This window comes from Eschrichtius robustus, chromosome 2 (genome assembly GCF_028021215.1).
Source record: "Eschrichtius robustus isolate mEscRob2 chromosome 2, mEscRob2.pri, whole genome shotgun sequence".
Classification (NCBI taxonomy): Eukaryota; Metazoa; Chordata; class Mammalia; order Artiodactyla; family Eschrichtiidae; genus Eschrichtius; species Eschrichtius robustus.
This window is the reverse complement of record NC_090825.1, coordinates 174,603,165-174,622,634: the sequence shown is the minus strand read 5'-3', so window position 1 is coordinate 174,622,634 and position 19,470 is coordinate 174,603,165. Positions and strand designations below refer to the sequence as shown.

Below are 19,470 nucleotides of genomic sequence, written 5' to 3'. Positions count from 1 at the left end.
AGCAGCAGATGAAGCTTTGCTTGCTCGCCTGCCACTCACCTCCTGCTGTGCAGCCCGATTCCTAAAAGGCCAGTCCGCGGCCCAGGGGTTGAGGACCCCCGATACAGAGAACAAGCTAGTGGTTACCAGTGGGAAGAGGGAAAGGGAGAGGGGCAATATAGGCGTAGGGGATTTAAAAAAGGGTTATTATGGGATTATATGAAATTGTGTGTGTGAAACTTTTGAAAATTATAAAGCACTACAGAATTTAAAGAATCTTTCATTCAAAAAAAAAAAGTTAATGAAAAATAAATGGGGTGGGGGGACTTCCCTGGTGGCACGGTAGTTAAGAATCTGCCTGCCAATGCAGGGGACACGGGTTCAAGCCCTGGTCTGGGAAGATCCCACATGCCGCAGAGCAACGAAGCCTGTGCGCCACAACTACTGAGCCTGCGAGCCACAACTACTGAAGCCTGCGCCCCTAGAGCCTGTGCTCTGCAACGAGAAGCCACCGCAATGAGAAGCCTGCGCACCACACGAAGAGTAGCCCCTGCTTGCCGCAGCTAGAGAAAGCCCACACGCAGCAACGAAGACGTAAAGCAGCCAAAAACAAATTTAAAAACTTTTAAAAATTAAAATAAAAATAAATACGAGGGGCTTCCCTGGTGGCTCAGTGGTTAAGAATCTGCCTGCCAATGCCGGGGACACGGGTTTCCGAGCCCTGGTCTGGGAAGATCCCACATGCCGTGGAGCAACTGAGCCCATGCGCCACAACTACTGAGCCTGCGCTCTAGAGCCCGTGAGCCACAACTACTGAGCCCACATGCCACAACTACTGAAGCCCAAGTGCCTAGAGCCCGTGCTCCGCAACAAGAGAAGCCACCACAATGAGAAGCCTGTGTACGGCAATGAAGGGTAGCTCCCGCTCGCCAAAACTGGAGAAAGCCGGCCCCAGCAACGAAGACCCAATGCAGGGGACACGGGTTCGAGCCCTGGTACGGGAAGATCCCACGTGCCGCGGAGCAACTAAGACCGTGTGCCACAACTACTGAGCCCACGCTCGAGAGCCCGCGAGCCACAACTACTGAGCCCGTGTGCCACAACTACTGAAGCCCGCGTGCCTAGAGCCCATGCTCCGCAACAAGAGAAGCCACTGCAATGAGAAGCCAGCGCACCGCAACGAAGAGTAACCCCTGCTCGCTGAAACTAGAGAAAGCCCGCGTGCAGCAACGAAGACCCAACGCAGACAAAAATAAATAAATAGATAAATAAATAAATAAATAAATAGATAGATAGATAGATAGATAAATAAATAAATAAATAAATAGGGGGACTTCCCTGGTGGCGCAGTGGTTAAGAGTCTGCCTGCCAATGCCGGGGACACGGGTTTCTGAGCCCTGGTCTGGGAAGATCCCACATGCCGCGGAGCCAACTGAGCCCATGCGCCACAACTACTGAGCCTGCGCTCTAGAGCCCGTGAGCCACAATTAGTGAGCCCACATACCACAACTACTGAAGCCCAAGTGCCTAGAGCCCGTGCTCCGCAACAAGAGAAGCCACCACAATGAGAAGCCTGTGCACGGCAATGAAGGGTAGCTCCCGCTCGCCAAAACTGAAGAAAGCCGGCCCCAGCAACGAAGACCCAACGCAGCTAAAAATAAATAAATAAATAAATAAGTAAATAGGGACTGCCCTGGTGGTCCCGTGGTTAAGAATCCACGCTTCCACTGCAGGGGGTACAGGTTCAATCCCTGGTCAGGGAACTAAGATCCTACATGCCAAGCAGTGCCGCAAAAAAAAAAAAAAAAAAAAAAACCCGTAAAAATTAAACAAATAAATAGACAAAAGGATAAAGAATCTTTAAAAAGACAACCACAATATAATTTTCAAACTTTAAAAAAATAACAACACTTACCATGGTCGAATATTCAACCCATGTCAAAATTTCCCCGGTTGTAGCTATTTCCTTTTTTTTTAGTTTGTTCCAATCAGGATCCCAATAAGGTGCAGGCATTGCCGCTGGTTGATAAATCTCTAAGTGTCTTATTTCTGCAGGTTTCCCCTTAATCTCTCAATCTCTCCCTCTTTTTCTTCTCTTTCCTTGAAATTCACTTGTTGGAGAAACATGGTTGTCTGTCTTGTGGACTCTCCCTCTGTCTGAATTTTGATGATGCGATTCTGTCCTTGGTATTTCCGGTAACCTGGTGTATGAATCTAGACAAGTCTGATCGGATTCAGGTTCCGCTTTTTGGCAAATGACATCTCAGTTGAGGGTGCCTTGTAGCAGGAGGCACATTAAATCCGGTTGTCCCTCTCATGACGTTAGGAGGGAATGAGAGTCCTTGTCTAGAACCACCAATATTCCAATAAGGGCTGCAAAATGGTGACATGACAATTCTACCATTAAAGGAAGAGGATTTTTTTGTTTATGTCCTGTTTTTAAGCTGGGAGCCAGCCTGTTTGTATGGGGGTGGGAATGACCCAGTAAAGAGAGGGGGAACGGGAGGAGCCTCGCTTTGACCTTTGACTGAATCCCCTAACTCCACAAACCTGGTCCCAGCCCATAATCACAGCCTTGACGTCACTCCCCTGACCCCGAGATCTCGGCCTAGCTGTACTCTGCCCTTAACCTCTAGCCTTGGCCCAATCCTTCTGTGACCCCTGACCTCTGACCCACCCGCCCCGCCCTCTGGAAGACGGACTTTAGGCACAGCCAGTAGTCTGAGTCACTGCGGTCGATGGCGCCCAATAGCGCGCGAGAGGAGGCGGGTTCTGGGGAGAGCCAATAGCTCGAGAGGGCGAGCCGAGTAACAACCAGTAACCTTGAGCGAGAGGCGGGACTCTGAGAAACGTCAATCGCTGGAGGGACTCGGCGTAACCACAGCCAATGGCTCTGGGGCGGGGGCGTGCTCCTGACCCCGGCTGCTTCCACGACCCGGCTCCGGGGCTATGGCCGGGAGTGGGCGGCTGGCGCTGCGGACCGTTCCCGGGCAGAGCTGGGTGCGGGGCTCGGGGCCGGCCGTGCTAAGCCGCCTACGGGACGCGGCCGTGGTACGGCCCGGCTTCCTGAGCGCGGCCGAGGAGGAGACACTGAGCGGCGAGCTGGAACCCGAGCTGCGCCGCCGTCGATACGAATACGATCACTGGGACGCGGTGAGGCTGCTGGCGCTGGGGGCGGAGCCACAGAGGGGCGGGGCCTGGGACGTTAGGGGCGGGACGGGGATTGGAGCCCTGGGGTGGGCAGGGCTACATCTGGGGGCGGGACGTGAGAATGGGGGCAGTGTCTTGAAGCTGAGGGGCCTTGAGGGCAGGGAGAGCGCTTTGGACATGAGGGCAGGGTCGTAACCGGAGGCAGAACCTGGAACTGAGGGGTGTTTGGGGAACAGGACCAAAGTTAGGGGCGGAAACGGTGTGGAGGGAGTGAGGGAGGGTCACGGGTTGGGGGTGAACCTGGTGTTGGGTGGGATCACGTTGTGAATGTTGAAGCCGGGCCAGCATTAGGGACGGCATCTGGGACTGAATTGCAGCCTGAGGGTGGGTAGAAAGGACTGAGGCCAGAGGTTCGATCCCTGGTCCGGGAAGATCCCACACGCCACGGAGCAACTAAGCCCGTGTGCCACAACTCCTGAGCCCAGACGCCACAGCTACTGAAGCCCGTGCTCCGCAATGAGAAGCCACCGCAATGAGAAGCCCGCACACCGCAACGAGGAGTAGGCCCCGCTCGCCGCAACTAGAGAAAGCCCGCGCGCAGCAACGGAGACCCAACACAGCCAAAAATAAATAAAATTTTTAAAAAAAGGACTAAGGCCAGACCCAGATGGGTCAGGGTTTGGGGTTTGAGACCCAGCATCATGGGGTAGATAGGACCAAGGTTGTGAGTTGAGGGTGAGGTCAAGGGTCATGCTGGAAAAACCAGGCCTTTGCTTTGCACTTCCACCACCCTCTCCCCCAAACCACCCCAGCCCTACAATGTGCTTCAGTTTCCCTTTTCCCCCCTGGGAGCTTCCAGGCTTGACCTGAGCTCTCTGGGCAGGCCATCCACGGCTTCCGAGAGACAGAGAAGTCGCGCTGGTCAGAGGCAAGCCGGTCCATCCTGCAGCGTGTGCAGGCAGCCGCCTTTGGCCCCGGCCAGACCCTGCTCTCCTCGGTGCACGTGCTGGACCTGGAACCTCGGGGCTACATCAAGCCACACGTGGACAGCATCAAGGTGGGCAGAGGCCAGTGCCTTGGAGTTCCCGGCTGGGGGTGAGCCGGCCAGGCCAAAGCCCACCTGCCAGTGTGTCCTCTCTTCCAGTTCTGTGGATCCACGATTGCTGGCCTGTCCCTGCTGTCTCCCAGCGTCATGCGGCTGGTGCACACCCAGGAGCCAGGGGAGTGGCTGGAACTCTTGCTGGAGCCGGGCTCCCTCTACATCCTTAGGTACTGGCAGCCAGGGAGCCCCCACCCCACCAGTAACTCCTGAGATGCCACCCAGCACTTTGAGCACCTTCTCTCACTCAGCCCTGACGGCAGACTCTACCCCCCCACTGCAGGCGCTCTGCCTGGAACAGGGGCTGCCCTCACCCCACCCGGCCACAGCCTCTATTTTCTCTTGCAGGGGTTCAGCCCGTTATGACTTCTCCCACGAGATCCTTCGGGATGAAGAGTCCTTTTTTGGGGAGCGTCGGGTTCCCCGGGGCCGACGCATCTCCGTGATCTGCCGCTCCCTCCCTGAGGGGATAGGGCCTGGGGAGCCCGGGCAGGTGCCCCCACCCTGCTGACCCCGGGGCCCTCCCCCTCAGCTGCTCAAGACACCGTGTTTGTGAATAAAGTTGGAGAGTGAACAAGCTGGCCTTCCTGGCACCGGCTGTTTTCAGGGGCTGGAATCTGCAGGGGAAGCCCGGGACCCCACCTGCCCACCCATCGGGAGCATCCCCGGCAGGACACACACTCACGAAGCTGGAGGAGCAGTTTCCTTTATTGCGCCCCTTGCTGGCGGCCCAAACCACCTCCCCTTCTCTTCGCCTCAGCATCCAAGCCTCCAATAAATAAGTCAGCTGAGCTCCTCCAGCGGCTGCAGGGCCCCAGGCCGGGCATTAGCCGCCGCAGCCACAGGCTGCCGCCGAGAGCTGGGGCAGCCGCTGCCAGCGGTGGCGGTCGTCGAGGAAGGCCACATCGGCGTAGCGGGTGGGGCGGCAGCAGGGCCCACCGTGGGCTCGGCCCTGGCCCCGCAGCCGGGCCAGCGTCAGGCCGTGCTGGGTGCGGGCGCCGCGGGGACAGCTGCCGGCACAGTAGCGGAAGATGACCGTCTCCTCCGACGTGTAGCCCAAGCCCAACTCGGCCACGGGCAAGGGTAGGCTCCACAGCTGGCACGGGCCAGCCAGGGCTCGGCGCGGGCGGGCGCCTGCGGGGACAAGGGGCAGCTGAGAGCGGGCAGGGTCTGGGCGGGCAGGAGTCGGGGAGCGCACGGGGTTCTGGGGGTCCTTACCCAGCTGTGGCCTCCGGGTCCCTCTGTCCACCACTGGCTCAGACAAGAGCTCCTCCTCCGCCACCGAAGCCCCCCAGGCCCCAGGGCCCCCGCGGAGGTCCAAGTGCAGGATCAGGAGCAGCAGAGAGCCTAGCAGGACTCGTCCTGTGGCCATGGTGACGGGCAGGTCCTGAGGGTGGAGATGCCCTGCGCCCTCAATTTATCCCCCCGCCTGAGCTGGGGAGATAACCTCTTCACTGCCGGCCGCTGCCCTGTCACCAAGGCCTCCGCGTCCCACACCTGGGGCCCAGGCAGTCCCGCTCCTCCTGCCCCACACCCCACATCCTTCTAAGAGTTAAGGGCGCACAACCCCGCACACCCCATCCAGACATTCCACAGACCTATTTCCGACACCCCCTCCGCCCCCTGATTTACGAGTGTCGTGGCGGCAGCCAGGGCCGAGCCCAGGGCGGGCAACCAGGGTCCCCACCCGACCTGCCGTCTGGAGGGAGAGGTGGGGGGACCCGTGGGTCCCCCACTGGGGGCTCTCCCCACTTGGGCAGGGTGCTGGGGCTCAGTAGCCCCTGTGTCGTGCACCAGGTAGAGCAGATGTGGGTAGGGGGAAGAGGTGGGTTGGCAGGTGGGTGAGCTGACGGGGAATCCATCATGGCTCCTGCCTGGAGGATTAAGACATCATGCCCCTGTCTCCGGGCCTGGCCGAGCCAGCATCAAAACAGGAAAGGGGAGAGGCCCGGGGACAGCCAAGAGCTGGGACACCAGGGGCAGGAAGCTCACCCCGCAGGGACTCCTGTCTCTAGAAGGCCAACCTGAGCCCCCTGGGACCTCAGGCCTGCCCTAGGGTCAGAGGGCATCAGAGCAGGAGGGGCGGTTAAGCCCCGCCCTGGTCCCGGTGACCTCCCTGCCCTTCCCATCACCCCAGGGAAGTAAGCCTCCATCCCCAGCCGTGAAAGGGGGCTAAACCAGAGTCCCTCTCACATGGGGAGGACAGACAGAAGACGCATTTAGTGTGTAACGTGGTGCCTGGCACCGTGCAGTTGCGAGAGCTTCTGAGGCAAGGGAAATACGAACAGCTTGCGGAGGTTTGACGAGGTGCTCAATCTCACGCAGGTGAGACTGGGTTAAAACTCAGATGAGACTGTGCACCCCAGATTGGCAGACATCAAAGTCTGCTTACACTCGGCTGGGTGTGTGTGTGTGTGACACGGGCACACCTGTTGGTAGCACTGTAAATCGGTAGCAGCTGAGCATTTGCTACAGAAACCGCAAATCACATCCCTCTGATCCAGGACACCTGCTCAGGAACTCATCCTCCTCAGGTGAGCCAAGATGCAAGCTCAGGGGTATTTGCTGCCTTTTGTATCAGCAAGAGACTGGAGAGGACAACTCCACCTACAGGGGACCGCCTCAAAGATTTTGGTGTGGTTGTTCTTCTTGCACTGTTTACTGAGACTACTTTCAGATGGCGGGGCGGCGGGGGGTGGGGGGGGAATGTCACTTATCCAAAGTCACCCAGAATTAAGAAACACCGGTGGGATTTGGACCCAAGTCAAGCGGAATGCAAGACCCCTGCTCTGAACCACCGGGGCACATGGCCAGGCCTGGTGGGGAGGCCTTAGACCTCGGTCCACGTGGCAGGCAGAGCAGGGGTGAAATTGCCAGGGCAAGGGGCCATCACTTCTCTCCCAAAAGGCCTGGCGGAAGGATGGGGAGGGAGGGTGGAATGACCTGGGACATTCCTAGGAATTAACCTGGCGTCTCAGGCATTCCCGCTCGGCAGCCAAAGGCCTGTGGAACTGGGTGGGAAAGTTTTCCACCCGCAGTCTCCAGCTTGGGCAAGACGGAAGGCCGGCATCCTGCCCCCAGCTGGATCACTCCAACGGGGGTTCAAAAGTACTCCTGCTGCCAAATTCCGTTTCCAGCAACGTGACTGTCCACGAACTCAAAAAGCCCTCCTGCTACAGCACTCCTAGCAATGCTAGATAAAATAAGTGCCTAACCAACTTGTAAGAATCTAAGGGAAGCCCCAGAAACATCACTGGGAAGTTGAAAAATAGGGGGCCAGGTGCCAAGATCAGCAAGAAGGGGGTTTGGGATTTTGTGGCCATGTAGGGACAGAGCCGCAAGCTGAGAACCACACCTAAAACGGGCTCAGGACGGACGGCTGGGGCACCTGCTGGGAGCATATGCAAAAACCATCTGGAAGGACTTGCCTGCAAAGCAGACCATGCAGGAGTCTCACAGATAGAGCCCCGAGCTGGCCATGAGTCCGCCATCCCAGATCCCAAAACTCGAGAACAGATCATGAAAAGGAGTCAGGATACAACAGGATGCCCGTGAGCTTCAACTCCTAGATGAGTGTGATGGAGGCTGTAAGTCAAGGATGCTTAAAACTAAAAATGCGAAAGAAGGGATCAAAGGGCTTCCCTGGTGGCGCAGTGGTTGAGAATCTGCCTGCCAACGCAGGGGACACGGGTTCGAGCCCTGGTCTGGGAGGATCCCACATGCCGCGGAGCAACTGGGCCCGTGAGCCACAACTGCTGAGCCTGCGCGTCTGGAGCCTGTGCTCCGCAACAAGAGAGGCCGCGACAGTGAGAGGCCCGCGCACCGCGATGAAGAGTGGCCCCCGCTCGCCGCAAAAGAGAAAGCCCTCGCACAGAAACGAAGACCCAACACAGCCAAAAATAAATAAATTAATTAATTAATTAAAAAAAAAAAAAAGAAGGGATCAAAAACAGAAGGGGCCAGACACTCAAAACAGACCTGCTGATCTGAAAAAGAAACAAAGATAACTTGGAGAATTGGAAAACAGACAGTGAAACTGAGTACTGAATGGGTTTTAGGTGGTGGGTAAGCCACAGCTAAAGAGAGAACTGGTCAAATGGAAGACCTGAAAGAAATCACCCAGCAGAAGCTCAGTGGAGGAGGTTGAGGGGTAAGGAGAGGATTAAGTCCTAGAGGTTTCAGAAGCAGGGGACTGGAGACTGAGAGAAGTAAACTGTGGAGAAAACACTGGGGTCCTCAGACTCAGAGGGTGGGGTGGCAGACGGGCAGTGGGACAGGAAGTGGTGAGTGTGGGAATCAAGAGCCCGAGGATTCTAGAAAACAGAGCACGTTTATTGGGGGAAGCCTCACTCCTTGAGGGAGAAGTGCATCTTGTCATTGATCATCTTGTGCTCGGGGTTCAGGCGCTTGAGGATCTGGGCCAGCACGTTCACCGTCTGCTCGCTGCTCAGCCCCGTCTTCTTGGTCTGGAACTTTTTCAGCAGGTCCTTGGTGGTCATGGGCTTCCGTGTCAGGTAGCGGCGCACGGCATCCTCGGTCACCTGCACGTCGCTGGAGGTGGGCAGGTGGGTGTCAGCAGGTGGCCCTCTGTCCCCAAGGCCCCCTCCGGGCCCCCCCCCAAGCCCCCTCCCTGCTCCTGCCATCCTCGCCAACTTACCCGCTGCTGGGGGTAGACTTCCCGGACTGGGGCTGAGGGGTGGACTTCCCCGACAGGCTCTGGGGCCCGGTGTCCAGCCGCAGCCGCTTGGCCGCCGGCGTCTCGCTGGTCCGCTTCCCTGTGGGAGCAGAGGCGGGGCTGAACCTTGCGGCGGGGAGGCTGGACCCCTGGGGGGACCCCGGGCCAGCGGTGCCAGGATTACATGTGGAAGGGGCTCAGGGGCAGGCAGACAGGATGCTGAAAGGGAGGGCAAGGACGGGGTCAAGAGGTGAGGCGGGCAGGGTGGGATGGGGCGACTCACCCTGCTCCAGCTTGTTGGCGGCTGCCCGCAGGGTGGAGGACGTGCTGCCCGTCTCTGTGCTGGGTGTGCCCGGCCGGCTGTTGCCCCGGGAGCTGCCGCCCGACTGCTTCCGCTCCCTCTTGGGGGGCGTCTTCTTCTTCTGCGGAGACCGGGGTTGGGGATGTGAGTCTGGAGAGGGCCACCCCGTCCCCCACCCCCGCCCCGGGCTGGGCCTTACCGCCATGAAGAGCGCAGAGGAGGCCTCGCTGTCGATGTCGCTCTCCTCCGAGCTGTCCGACTCCTCGCTGCTGTCTGCGTGGGGCCAGAGGAGGGGCGTCAGGAGCGGAGGCCCCGCCCTCCCGCTCAGCCCCATCCCAGATCAGGGGCCTGGGGCGCGGTCGGGGGCTGCGAACCCACCTTTCTTGCGCTTCTTCTCCTGCGGCGTGGGCGCCTTCTTCTCCTCCTCCTCCTCCTTGTCCTCCTCGGGCGGCTTCTCCTCCTCGCTCTCCTCGCTGCTCTCGCTCTGCTCGTCCACGCCCTTGGGGCCCTCCTCCTGCTGGGTGACCTTGGGCTTGCCCTCCAGCTCCTCCTGGGAGCTGCTGTAAGACAGAGAGCGGGCAGAGGGTGAGGGAGCGCGTCTGCGGGCCGGCCCAGGGTCTCACGCCCGCCTCCCACCTGCCTCACCTGGAGCCGTCGGACATGTAGTCCACCTCCTGGCCCTCAAAGTCCCCGTCGTCACTGTCCTCAAAGGCCTCGTCATCTGACCCCTTCTTCTTCTTCTTCTTCCTGCCCCCCTTGCTGGGCGGCGCCTTCTTCTTGGCTTTGAGGGCTCGGCCGCCTGGGCAAGGGGAGACAAGGGGAGGGGCTCGGATGGGCACGCTTCACGCTTTGCGTATTCGATGACACCTGATGTCTCTGGGGCCTTTGCCCCCAGGGGAGAGACACCAGGACCGGCCCCAATTCCTCCAAGAGGCAAAGAGCTGGCCCAGGGGCGCACCTCTCACCCACAGGCCAACCCGACTCCACACCCCCACCACCCCCTTCTCTCTCACATGCAGGGCCGCCATCCCTGCCCTGTATCACCTGGGCAGCCAGAGACCATGCCTTGGCCCAGAGCCCACTGGCATGACTCAAACTGGCCAGTCCTAAGCCGTTTCCTTGGAAACCCCAGTTGAGGCCGTGGCCGAGGCCTTCCTGTGGCTCCCTGCTGCCTCCTACCAACCCTGGCGCTTCCCCAAGCAGCCGAGCTCCCGGGCCCACGGGGCCATGAGTAACCAAGTTTTCCTTTCAGGGGCATTAACCTCTCTGAGTCATCACACAGCCACCTTGATAAATTATGACCAGGCAGCTGTGCCGATCACCCCAGCCATGGGGGCTCCGCCAGCCTCACCCTCCTCGCCACTGGCCTCGCTGTCATCAGAGGACATCTCCAGGTCATCCTCCAGGTCGTGGATGCGCAGCTCACTGGCCTTCTTGCGCCCACGCTTCTCCTTCTCCTCGTCCTCCTCGTCCTGGTCCTGGTCCTTGAGCCGCCGCTGCTGCATGATGCTGAAGTGGTTCAGCACTTTGTTTCTCCTGTGGGCGGGGGGTACAGCAGGGGCTGACAGGGGGCCTGGCTCCAAAGCCCGCCTCCAGGAGCTGGGCCTTGTGCCGGGTGCCACCCTGCACTTCCACCGGGCGTTCCCCAGAGGGGAGCCACAGACACATGTAGGTGATGAGAGGGACGATCTGACCCCACACATGGGGACGCACATGTATGACAGCAACAGCCTGAGATCACACAGGGAGGGCTGGCCCTCCTTCAGTTCCCGCTCTGCCCGGAGTCCCTCAGGAGAAGGCCTCATGCAATGCTGATGCCCCAGCACCTTGCTTGGGCTCAGGGCCTCTCTCGGGCAACAGAATCAGGCCATATGATACAGTCACGTCCATCGCTTTTGTTGTAGTTCATGGGTGCCTTCTTTTTAATGACAGGGGGTACTGGTGTTTCCATTTACAGTGGTGATGAAAGTTTTTAAAAATGTGATTGCATTTAAAGACAGTCTTAGGGGACTTCCCTGGTGGTGCAGTGGTTAAGAATCTGCCTGCCAATGCTGGGGACACGGGTTCGAGCCCTGGTCCGGGAAGATCCCACATGCCATGGAGCAACTAAGCCCGTGCGCCACAACTACTGAGCCTGTGCTCTAGAGCCCACAAGCCACAACTACCGAGCCCGTGTGCCATAACTACTGAAGCCGTGTGCTTAGAGCCCGTGCTCTGCAACAGAAGAAGCCACTGCAGTGGGAAGCCCGTGCACCACAACAAAGAGCAGCCCCCACTTGCCACAACTAGAGAAAGCCTGTGTGCAGCAACGAAGACCCAACGCAGCCAAAAATAAATAAATAAATTTATAAAAAATTTAAAAAATAATAAAAATAAAGAGAGTCTTAGGATTGTATCTAACAACAGGAGCAGAATTCATGGGTAGTATATAAAAAAGAATGAAGCTGTATTCAACATGGTACTGGAAGTCCTAGCCACAGCCATCAGATAAGAAAAAATAAATAAATACAAGGAATCCGAATTGGAATGGAAGAAGTAAAACTGTCTGCAGATGACATGATACTATATACAGAAAATCCTAAACACACCACCAAAAAAACAATTAGAACTAATAAATGATACTGCAGGATATAAAACTAATATATACAAATCTGTTGTGTTTCTACACTCTAACAACAAACTATCAAAAAGAGAAATTAAGAAAACAATCCCATTTACAATCGCATCCAAAAGAATAAAAGTAAATAAGTACTAAATAAGTACTAGGTATAAATCTAACCAAGGAGGTGAAAGACCTGTACTCAGAAAACTATAAGAAAGAAATTGAAGATGACACGAACAAATGGAAAGATACACCGTGCTCATGGATTGGGAGAATGAATATTGTTAAAGCGACCACACTACCCAAGGCAATCTAGAGAGTCAATGCAATCTCTATCAAAACACCAATGGCATTTTTCACAGAACCAAAAAAATAATTCTGAAATTTCTATGAAAACACAAAAGACCCCAAGTAGCCAAAACAACTTTGAGAAAGAACAACAAAGCTGGAGGTATCATGCTCCCTGCTTTCAAACTATACTACAAACCTACAGTCACCAAAACAGTATGGTACTGGCACAAAAACACATAGACCAATGGAACAGAATAGACACTCTAGAAATGAACGCACATTATGTAGTCAATAAATCTATGACAAAGGAGGCAAGAATATACAATGAAGAGAAGACAGTCTCTTCAATAAACGATGTTGAGAAAATGGGACTATTCTCTCACACGACACACAAAAATAAACTCAAAATGGATTAAAGACTTAAATGTAAGATCTGAAAGCATAAAAATTCTAGAAGAAAACATAAGCAGTATACTCTTTGAAATTGGTCTTAGCAATAGTTTTTTGGATATGTCTCCCCAGACAAGGGAAACAAGAGCAAAAATAAACAAATAGGGGAACACCAAACTAAAAAGCTTTTGCACAGTGAAGGAAACCATCAACAAACCAAAAAGGTTGCCTACTGAATGGGAGAAGGTATTTGCAAATGATATACCTGATAAGGGGTTAATATCCAAAATACAAAGAACTCATACAACTCAACATCAAAAAAGCAAACAACCTGATTAAAAAATGGGCAGAAGACCTGAATAGACATTTTTCCAAAAAAGACATACAGATGCCAACAAACACATGAAGAGATGCTCAACATCGCAAATGATCAGGGAAATGCAAATCAAAACCGTAATGAGATATCACCTCACACCAGTCAGAATGGTTATTATCAAAAGACAACAAATAGGGCTTCCCTGATGGCGCAGTGGTTAAGAATCCGCCTGCCAATGCAGGAGACACCCGTTCGAGCCCTGGTCCGGGACGATCCCACATGCCGTGGAGCAACTAAGCCCGTGCGCCACAACTACTGAGCCTGCACTCTAGAGCCCATGAGCCACAACTACTGAGCCCACGCGCCACAACTACTGAAGCCTGTGCGCCTAGAGCACGTGCTCCGCAACAAAAGAAGCCACCGCAGTGAGAAGCCTGCACACCACAACGAAGAGTAGCCCCCGCTCGCCACAACTAGAGAAAGCCCGCGCGCAGCAAGGAAGACCCGACGCAGCCAATACATACATACATATATACATAAATAAATAAAATTAAAAAAAAAAAAAAAAAAAAAAAAAGACAACAAATAACAAGGGTTGGTGAGGGTGTGGAGAAAAGGGAACCCTCGTGCACTGTCGGTGGGAATGTAAATTGGTGCAGCCGCTGTGGAAAACAGTATGGAGATTAAATTAAAACTACCGTACAATCCAAAATTCCACTTCTGGGTGTCTTTCCGAAGAAAAGAAAAACACTAACTCAAAAAGATATATGCACCCCTATGTTCATTACAGCACTATTTACAATAGCCAAGATATGGAAAATAAATACTGTACTTATATGTGGAATTAAAAAAAAACAGAACAAACATAACAATACAGAAACAGAGTCATAGATACAGGGAACAAACAGGTGGTTGCCAGAGGGAAGAGGAGTGAGGGGATGAGTGAAATAGGTGAGGGAGATTAAGAGGTACAAACTTTCAGTTGCAAAATCAATGTCACGGGGATAAAATGTACAGGATAGGAATAGAGTCAACGATGACACAGTATCTTTATATGGTGAAGATGCAACTCGACTCATCGTGGTGATCATTTTGAAATGTACAGAAATATCGAATCACTAGGTCGTACACTAGGAACTAACGTAGTGATGTAGGTCAATGATACTTCAACAAACAAACTCACAGAAAAAGGAATCAGATTTGTGGTTACCAGAAGTGGCAAGAGGGGGAATTGGATGAAGGTGGTTAAAAGGTACAAACTTCCAGTTGTAAGATAAATAAGTACTAGCGATGTACAGTGTACGACATGATTATGGTTAATTACCACTGCTGTAATGTTATATATGAAAGTTATTGAGAGTAAACCCTAAGAGATCTCATCACAAGGAAAAAATATTTTTTTCTTTCTCTTTTATTTTATACCTATATGAGATGATGGGAGTTCACTAAAAGTTATCGTGGTAAACATTTCATGGTGTATGTAAGTCAAATCGTTATGCTGTACACCTGAAACTTAGTGCTGGATGTCAATTACACCTCCATCAAACTGGAAGGAAAAAAAAAAACAGGAATGAAGCTCCATTACACAAGAATGTAAATGTACTTAACACCACTGAATGGTACACTTAAAAATGGTTAAGATGGTAAATTTTACATATTCTTGACTACAATTAAAATGTTTTAAAAATGAAGCACTGATACACACTACAGTGTGGATGAACCTTGAGGACATGATGCTCAGTGATATAAGCCAGACGTAAAAGGACAAACACTGTCTGATTCCACTCCCTAGAGGACTCAAATCCACAGAGACAGGAAGTAGATGGTGGGGGCCAGGGGCTGGGGGTGGGGGGGAATGGGGAGTCAGTGTTTCATGGGGACAGAGTTTCAGTTTGGGGAGATGAGAAAGTTCTGGAGGTGGAGGGGGCGGATGGCTGTGCAACAATGTGAATGTACTTAATGCCACTGAGCTGTGCATTTAAAAATGGTAAATGGGGCTTCCCTGGTGGCACAGTGGTTGAGAATCTGCCTGGTGATGCAGGGGACACGGGTTCGAGCCCTGGTCTGGGAAGATCCCACATGCCGCGGAGCAACTGGGCCCGTGAGCCACAACTACTGAGCCTGCACGTCTGGAGCTTGTGCTCCGCAACAAGAGAGGCCGTGATAGTGAGAGGCCCGCGCACTGCGATGAAGAGTGGCCCCCGCTTGCTGCAACTAGAGAAAGCCCTCGCGCAGAAACGAAGACCCAACACAGCCAAAAATAAATAAATAAATTAATTAAAAAATAAAAAAATAAAAATGGTAAATGTTATTTTATGTGTATTTTACCAGCAGTTGATCCAGCTGTGAGACCTGCCTGGGGGAAGCCACGTAGGCCAGGGAGACCCCACCCTGCTCACCAATTCCTGCTCCAGGGCTCAGCTCAGCCACTCCCCCATCCCTGGCTCTTGCACCGCCCTGCGCATCCCTGATGGTCCCAGGTCCATCTCCCCACTGGACTGGGAGCTCCCTGAGGGGCTGGTGAGATCTGGCTTGGTCACCCCTGAGTCCCCAGCTCCCAATCCAGAACAAAGTTCGGGGGATGCACCTCATTTCCAATCGCGCCCCCTCACTCACCTCTCCCACTCCTCCTCGGCCTCCTCGGCCGTGAGCGTGCGGTGTTTGGCCAGCGGCGTGAAGTTGTACCAGTTGTGCACGGGGAAGGCCTCAAAAGCCCCATCAGGGCACTGGGTAAAGATGTAGTAGGATGTGTTCTCTGTCACACCTCCCTTCTTTATGCCCTTGAACCTGCATGGAGTTCAAGGTTACGGTCGACCAGAGGAAGAGGAACCAGCCCCACCCTCATACACCCCCCGGCAACCCCAGGCCTGCCCCCTCTCCAGAGCCACCTGGCTCCTCCCAGCAGAATCTGAGGCTGGAAGGCCTTGGGCGGGCCCTTTGACTGTCTGAGCCTGGATTTCCACATCTGGAAAGCACGGCTCCCCACCTTGCAGAGCGGGCTTAGGGTTCCTTTGCATTATACATATCATGGTCCTTTCTGGAAGGACCCTGTTAGATTGGCCATGAAGAGCACAGGGCCCTACAGTCAGACCCCCTCCGGATTTGCCTCCAGAATCTTCCTGGGGGCTGAACCACTGCCAGGCCCCTCCTGGCCTCTGGCGTCACCCACAGGTGGAGGCAGTCTTACAGCGTGCCCCTTCCCTGCCTACAGCCTTCAGGCTCCCCTGGGCCCCAGCCCACCCACAGTCCAGCTGCAGCCTGCACCCACCACCCTATCCATCTGCCCACCCTGTCACTGGCATGCGCTGTGACAGTCCCTAGGGCTCGGCGCTTCGTGCCTTCGTGCTCGCTGTTCTGCCGGAGTGCCCTTTATCCCCCTAACCTCTGTCCTCCCCACCCCCCGAACCCCAGGTGGCCCCTCGTTGGGTGCCGCAGGACCAGAGCCCGGGCTTCCGGCATCCCGGCCCTCAGAGCTCCTGCCCGGGCATCCCCTCGGCTCATCTACCCAAGTAAAACCCTTCGCGGGAGGCTGAGCTGTCACTCCTGGGCTGTTGCCCCCGCTGTACAGCAGGCACATGAAAGTCCAGCCGGGGACACCCGCGGAGTGCGGTCGGGAGCGGCACTTACTTCCGGCCTGATTTGCCATTGACGCGGAGCAGCCAAGGCTGGTCCTCGGGCCGGAACTCCTTGAGGACGATGCCGTACTTCTTCCTTCGCGCCTCCTCCCGGAGCCTGCGGTTGAACTCGCTGCCGGCCCCCGACTCGGGCATCTCCTCCTCTTGGTAAATCTTCTTGTTGCTCAGGTCGCGTTCCAGCCGGGCCTGGGAGGGCAGGAAGCAACACCTCTCATCCGGGGGCCTGATCCCACCACCAACACCCTTTCCTCCCCCGAAGCTGAGCGGCGGGCACTCAAAGCCACCTGCTTGGCGAAAAGGCGCTCGGTGAATGTGGGTGAAGGGGTCTGGGCAAGCCCTGTACTATGTCAATTTTTGCAGCTTTCTGAAAGTTTGAAATTATTTCCCAATGAAAAGTTAGAAAGAAAGAAGGAAAGAAGAAAGAAAGAAAGAGAAAAGATTGAGACTGACATATATACACTAATATGTATAAAGCAGATAACTACTAAGAACCTGCTGTATAAAAAATAAATAAGTAAATAAAATTCAAAAATTAAAAAAATAAAAAATAAAAAGAAAGCGAAAAGAAAAGAAAAAGAAAAAGGAAAAGAAAAAGAAACCCCAGAATCCAACCACTTCTCATAACCTGTTTGCTCCAAACCCCATCATGGCTCACCTGGACCAGAGCCTTCACCTCTGCCCTGTCCTCTCTTCACCTGCCCTCGACCCCACAGTGGCAAAATCACTTTACAATTCTCTGTTTCTAACCCTTTAATGGCTTCTGCTATGGATGGATGTTTGTGTCCCCCCAAAATGCCTTTGCTTTTTTTTGCTGCGCAGCTTGTGGGATCTTAGTTCCCCGACCAGGGATTGAACCCCGGCCCTCAGGAGTGAAAGCGTGGAGTCCTAACCACTGGACCACCAGGAAATTCCCCCAAAATGCATTTGTTGAAACCTAATCTCCAGTGTGATGGTATCTGGGGTGGGGCCTTTGGCAGATGATTAGGTTATGAGGGTGGAGCCTTATGAGTGGGGTGTGCGCCCTTATAAAGGATTCCAGAGAGCTCCGTCCCCCTTCTGCCAGGTGAGGACACAGTGAAAATGTACCAGCTATGAAACAGGAAGCACACCCTCACCAGACACCAAATCTTGTTGGCACCTTGATCTTGGACTTCCAACCTCCAGAACTGTGATAAATAAGCGTTTTGTTTACAAACCACCCAGTCTCTGGTATGCTGCTATAGCAGCCTCTATGAACTAAGACAGCTTCCGAAGACCTTTCGAAAGCCTCCGGCAATGGGGGCTCTGAGATCATCTGTAGGAGGCAGCCCCCTCCCTTGTCCAGATAAATCTCGGTCCAAATTGCCCATCAGTGGGCACAACTTCTCCTTTCAGGAGAAAGCCTCCTGCAGGGCCAGACATATCTCACCCCCAGGGATGCCCAGCAGCTCAGCCTGGGCCTTAGTCATCACTTATCTCCACTCGGGGACAGCTGAGGATACTAAGCCTTAGTTACTATCACAACTAAGCAACTATTACAACCACCAAGGCCAGGATCGGGTTCTCTCACGCCCTCAGAACCCGGACTAACCTGATTCCAAGTAGCGAGGTTGACTTTATCGGCCGCATTGAAAGCCATGATATTATATTTTTTGGTGGTATTTCTGGAATGGACAAGAAGAGGCAGTGCTCAATCATTCATTCATTCAGTAAACCCTCCCTGGCTCAGCCCTTTGTGCCCGCGGTCATGCAGGGGACCCAAAAAAGAACCCAGGGGGACCCATAAAAGAACCCAGAGGTTCCCAGTCTGTCAGGGAAGTAGGATCCATACTCCCAACCCCATTCAGAAAAAAGGGACAAAGATTTCTGGGAACCCAAGATGTGGGGATAATTGGGAGCTCAGCCCTGGGCGGGAGGTGGGGGGCGGCGGGGGGGGCAGGCAGGGAATGCCTCCTGAAGGAGGAAAATCCCGGAACTGAATTTTGCAGGATCAACAAGAATCCACCCAGCAGAGTCACAGTTGGCATTCCTGCCAGAGGGAATGCTAGGCAGGGGGCTGCGTCTTACTGTATATTAATGTACTCATTCATTCATTCACTCCATTCAAAAAAGTGATGCCCCAGAGGCCTCAGCTCAACCCCAGCCCTGGAAGGAGAATCAGGAGGTGCCAGGCACGTCTGGAGGCTCGTGAAGATTTTAATCCCTTTTTGAGAGAAGAGGGGGAGGTGAGGGTCAGGGACTTACTTGGGAACTCGGACGACATACTCAGTGACATTCTGGCTGCTGGGGCCCTGAGGGGAGAGAAAGCAGGACGGTGAGTGAGGGGCTACAGAGCCCACCACCTGGGCCCCCCGAACCGCCTCGCCGCACACTTACGAGGGCCGCCATGGGCGATGGGCGACAGTCGGGCTCCGGTCCGAACCTCGTCCTTTTCGCCTCCCCCGGGGTCCGCGTCCCTCGGTCCCGCGGAAGCCACTCTCAAGGTGTCGGGCCTCTGGCTCCGATCGAAGACCCAAAGCCCGGGGTACAGCAGGTACTGGGAAAAATCAATCCGGAGGCGGCGCTGGGTCACCGATCAGCCTCGTAGGCCTCTCGTGCCACACCTGCGCCTGCGCGGCCGCCTATACCGGAAGCGAAACTCTCCAGCAGGCCGCGTCGCGGAAGCCGACTCCGGGCTAAAGACAACTCCTTCTACACCTGGCGCGCTGGCTGACCGCAATATATAGCGCCGATAACCCCATCACGCCGCGTGGGAACGCCCCCCCACGTGACGTCCCACTTACGACCGCGGGCATCTTGGGAGGGGAGGGAGAAACTCGCCCAGCTCTTGGGCTCTTGGACGCCTTGCGCATGCGCTACTCCGCTCCGGAAGTGAGTCAGAGGTGGCCGCGTTACCACAGCAACCGAGGCCTTCTCCTTCGCAGCGAACTGCTGCGGCACTACCTGAGCCTCTTTGGGGTTCATTTCTTACCCCTAACCCCGGGGGTAACCCTATCGTCTCGCCAAATGATCGGGCCAGGGGCCCTTGGGACGTTGAACCGAGCCAGGAGGGG

General features: G+C 54.7%; 4 protein-coding genes across 5 annotated transcripts in view; 1 reads left to right on the top strand and 3 right to left on the bottom strand.

Moving 5' to 3' along the window:
• MLLT1 (MLLT1 super elongation complex subunit) overlaps positions 1-2,627 on the bottom strand; it is a 130,218-nt gene extending 127,591 nt beyond the window's left edge. Inside the window, exon 1 of one of the 2 annotated variants that reach the window (XM_068537159.1) lies at positions 1,895-2,627. In XM_068537159.1, coding sequence (XP_068393260.1) covers positions 1,895-1,993 — 99 coding nt within the window. In that variant the 5' untranslated portion in view covers positions 1,994-2,627. The remainder of the gene's footprint in view (positions 1-1,894) is intronic. The other variant, XM_068537157.1, reaches the window with a different exon arrangement.
• Positions 2,628-2,829: 202 nt separating this feature from the next.
• ALKBH7 (alkB homolog 7) lies at positions 2,830-4,805 on the top strand. The gene is made up of 4 exons (XM_068535008.1): positions 2,830-3,132; positions 4,013-4,186; positions 4,274-4,398; positions 4,577-4,805. Exons 1-4 carry the CDS (start codon positions 2,929-2,931, stop codon positions 4,737-4,739), a joined length of 666 nt encoding a protein of 221 aa, XP_068391109.1. The 5' UTR covers positions 2,830-2,928; the 3' UTR covers positions 4,740-4,805.
• A 249-nt stretch (positions 4,806-5,054) lies between these two features.
• Positions 5,055-7,749, bottom strand: PSPN (persephin). Its single transcript, XM_068535007.1, has 2 exons — positions 7,657-7,749; positions 5,055-5,615 (listed from the first exon to the last, which is right to left on the bottom strand). The coding sequence occupies exons 1-2, from the start codon at positions 7,747-7,749 to the stop codon at positions 5,055-5,057; spliced, it is 654 nt and encodes a 217-aa protein (XP_068391108.1).
• Positions 7,750-8,539: 790 nt separating this feature from the next.
• GTF2F1 (general transcription factor IIF subunit 1) lies at positions 8,540-19,257 on the bottom strand. Its single transcript, XM_068537155.1, has 12 exons — positions 18,794-19,257; positions 18,662-18,708; positions 18,009-18,081; positions 16,431-16,624; positions 15,420-15,590; positions 10,556-10,740; positions 9,850-10,003; positions 9,583-9,764; positions 9,404-9,477; positions 9,187-9,325; positions 8,886-9,003; positions 8,540-8,779 (listed from the first exon to the last, which is right to left on the bottom strand). The coding sequence occupies exons 1-12, from the start codon at positions 18,803-18,805 to the stop codon at positions 8,575-8,577; spliced, it is 1,554 nt and encodes a 517-aa protein (XP_068393256.1). The 5' UTR covers positions 18,806-19,257; the 3' UTR covers positions 8,540-8,574.
• Between the last annotated feature and the right edge of the window lie 213 nt (positions 19,258-19,470).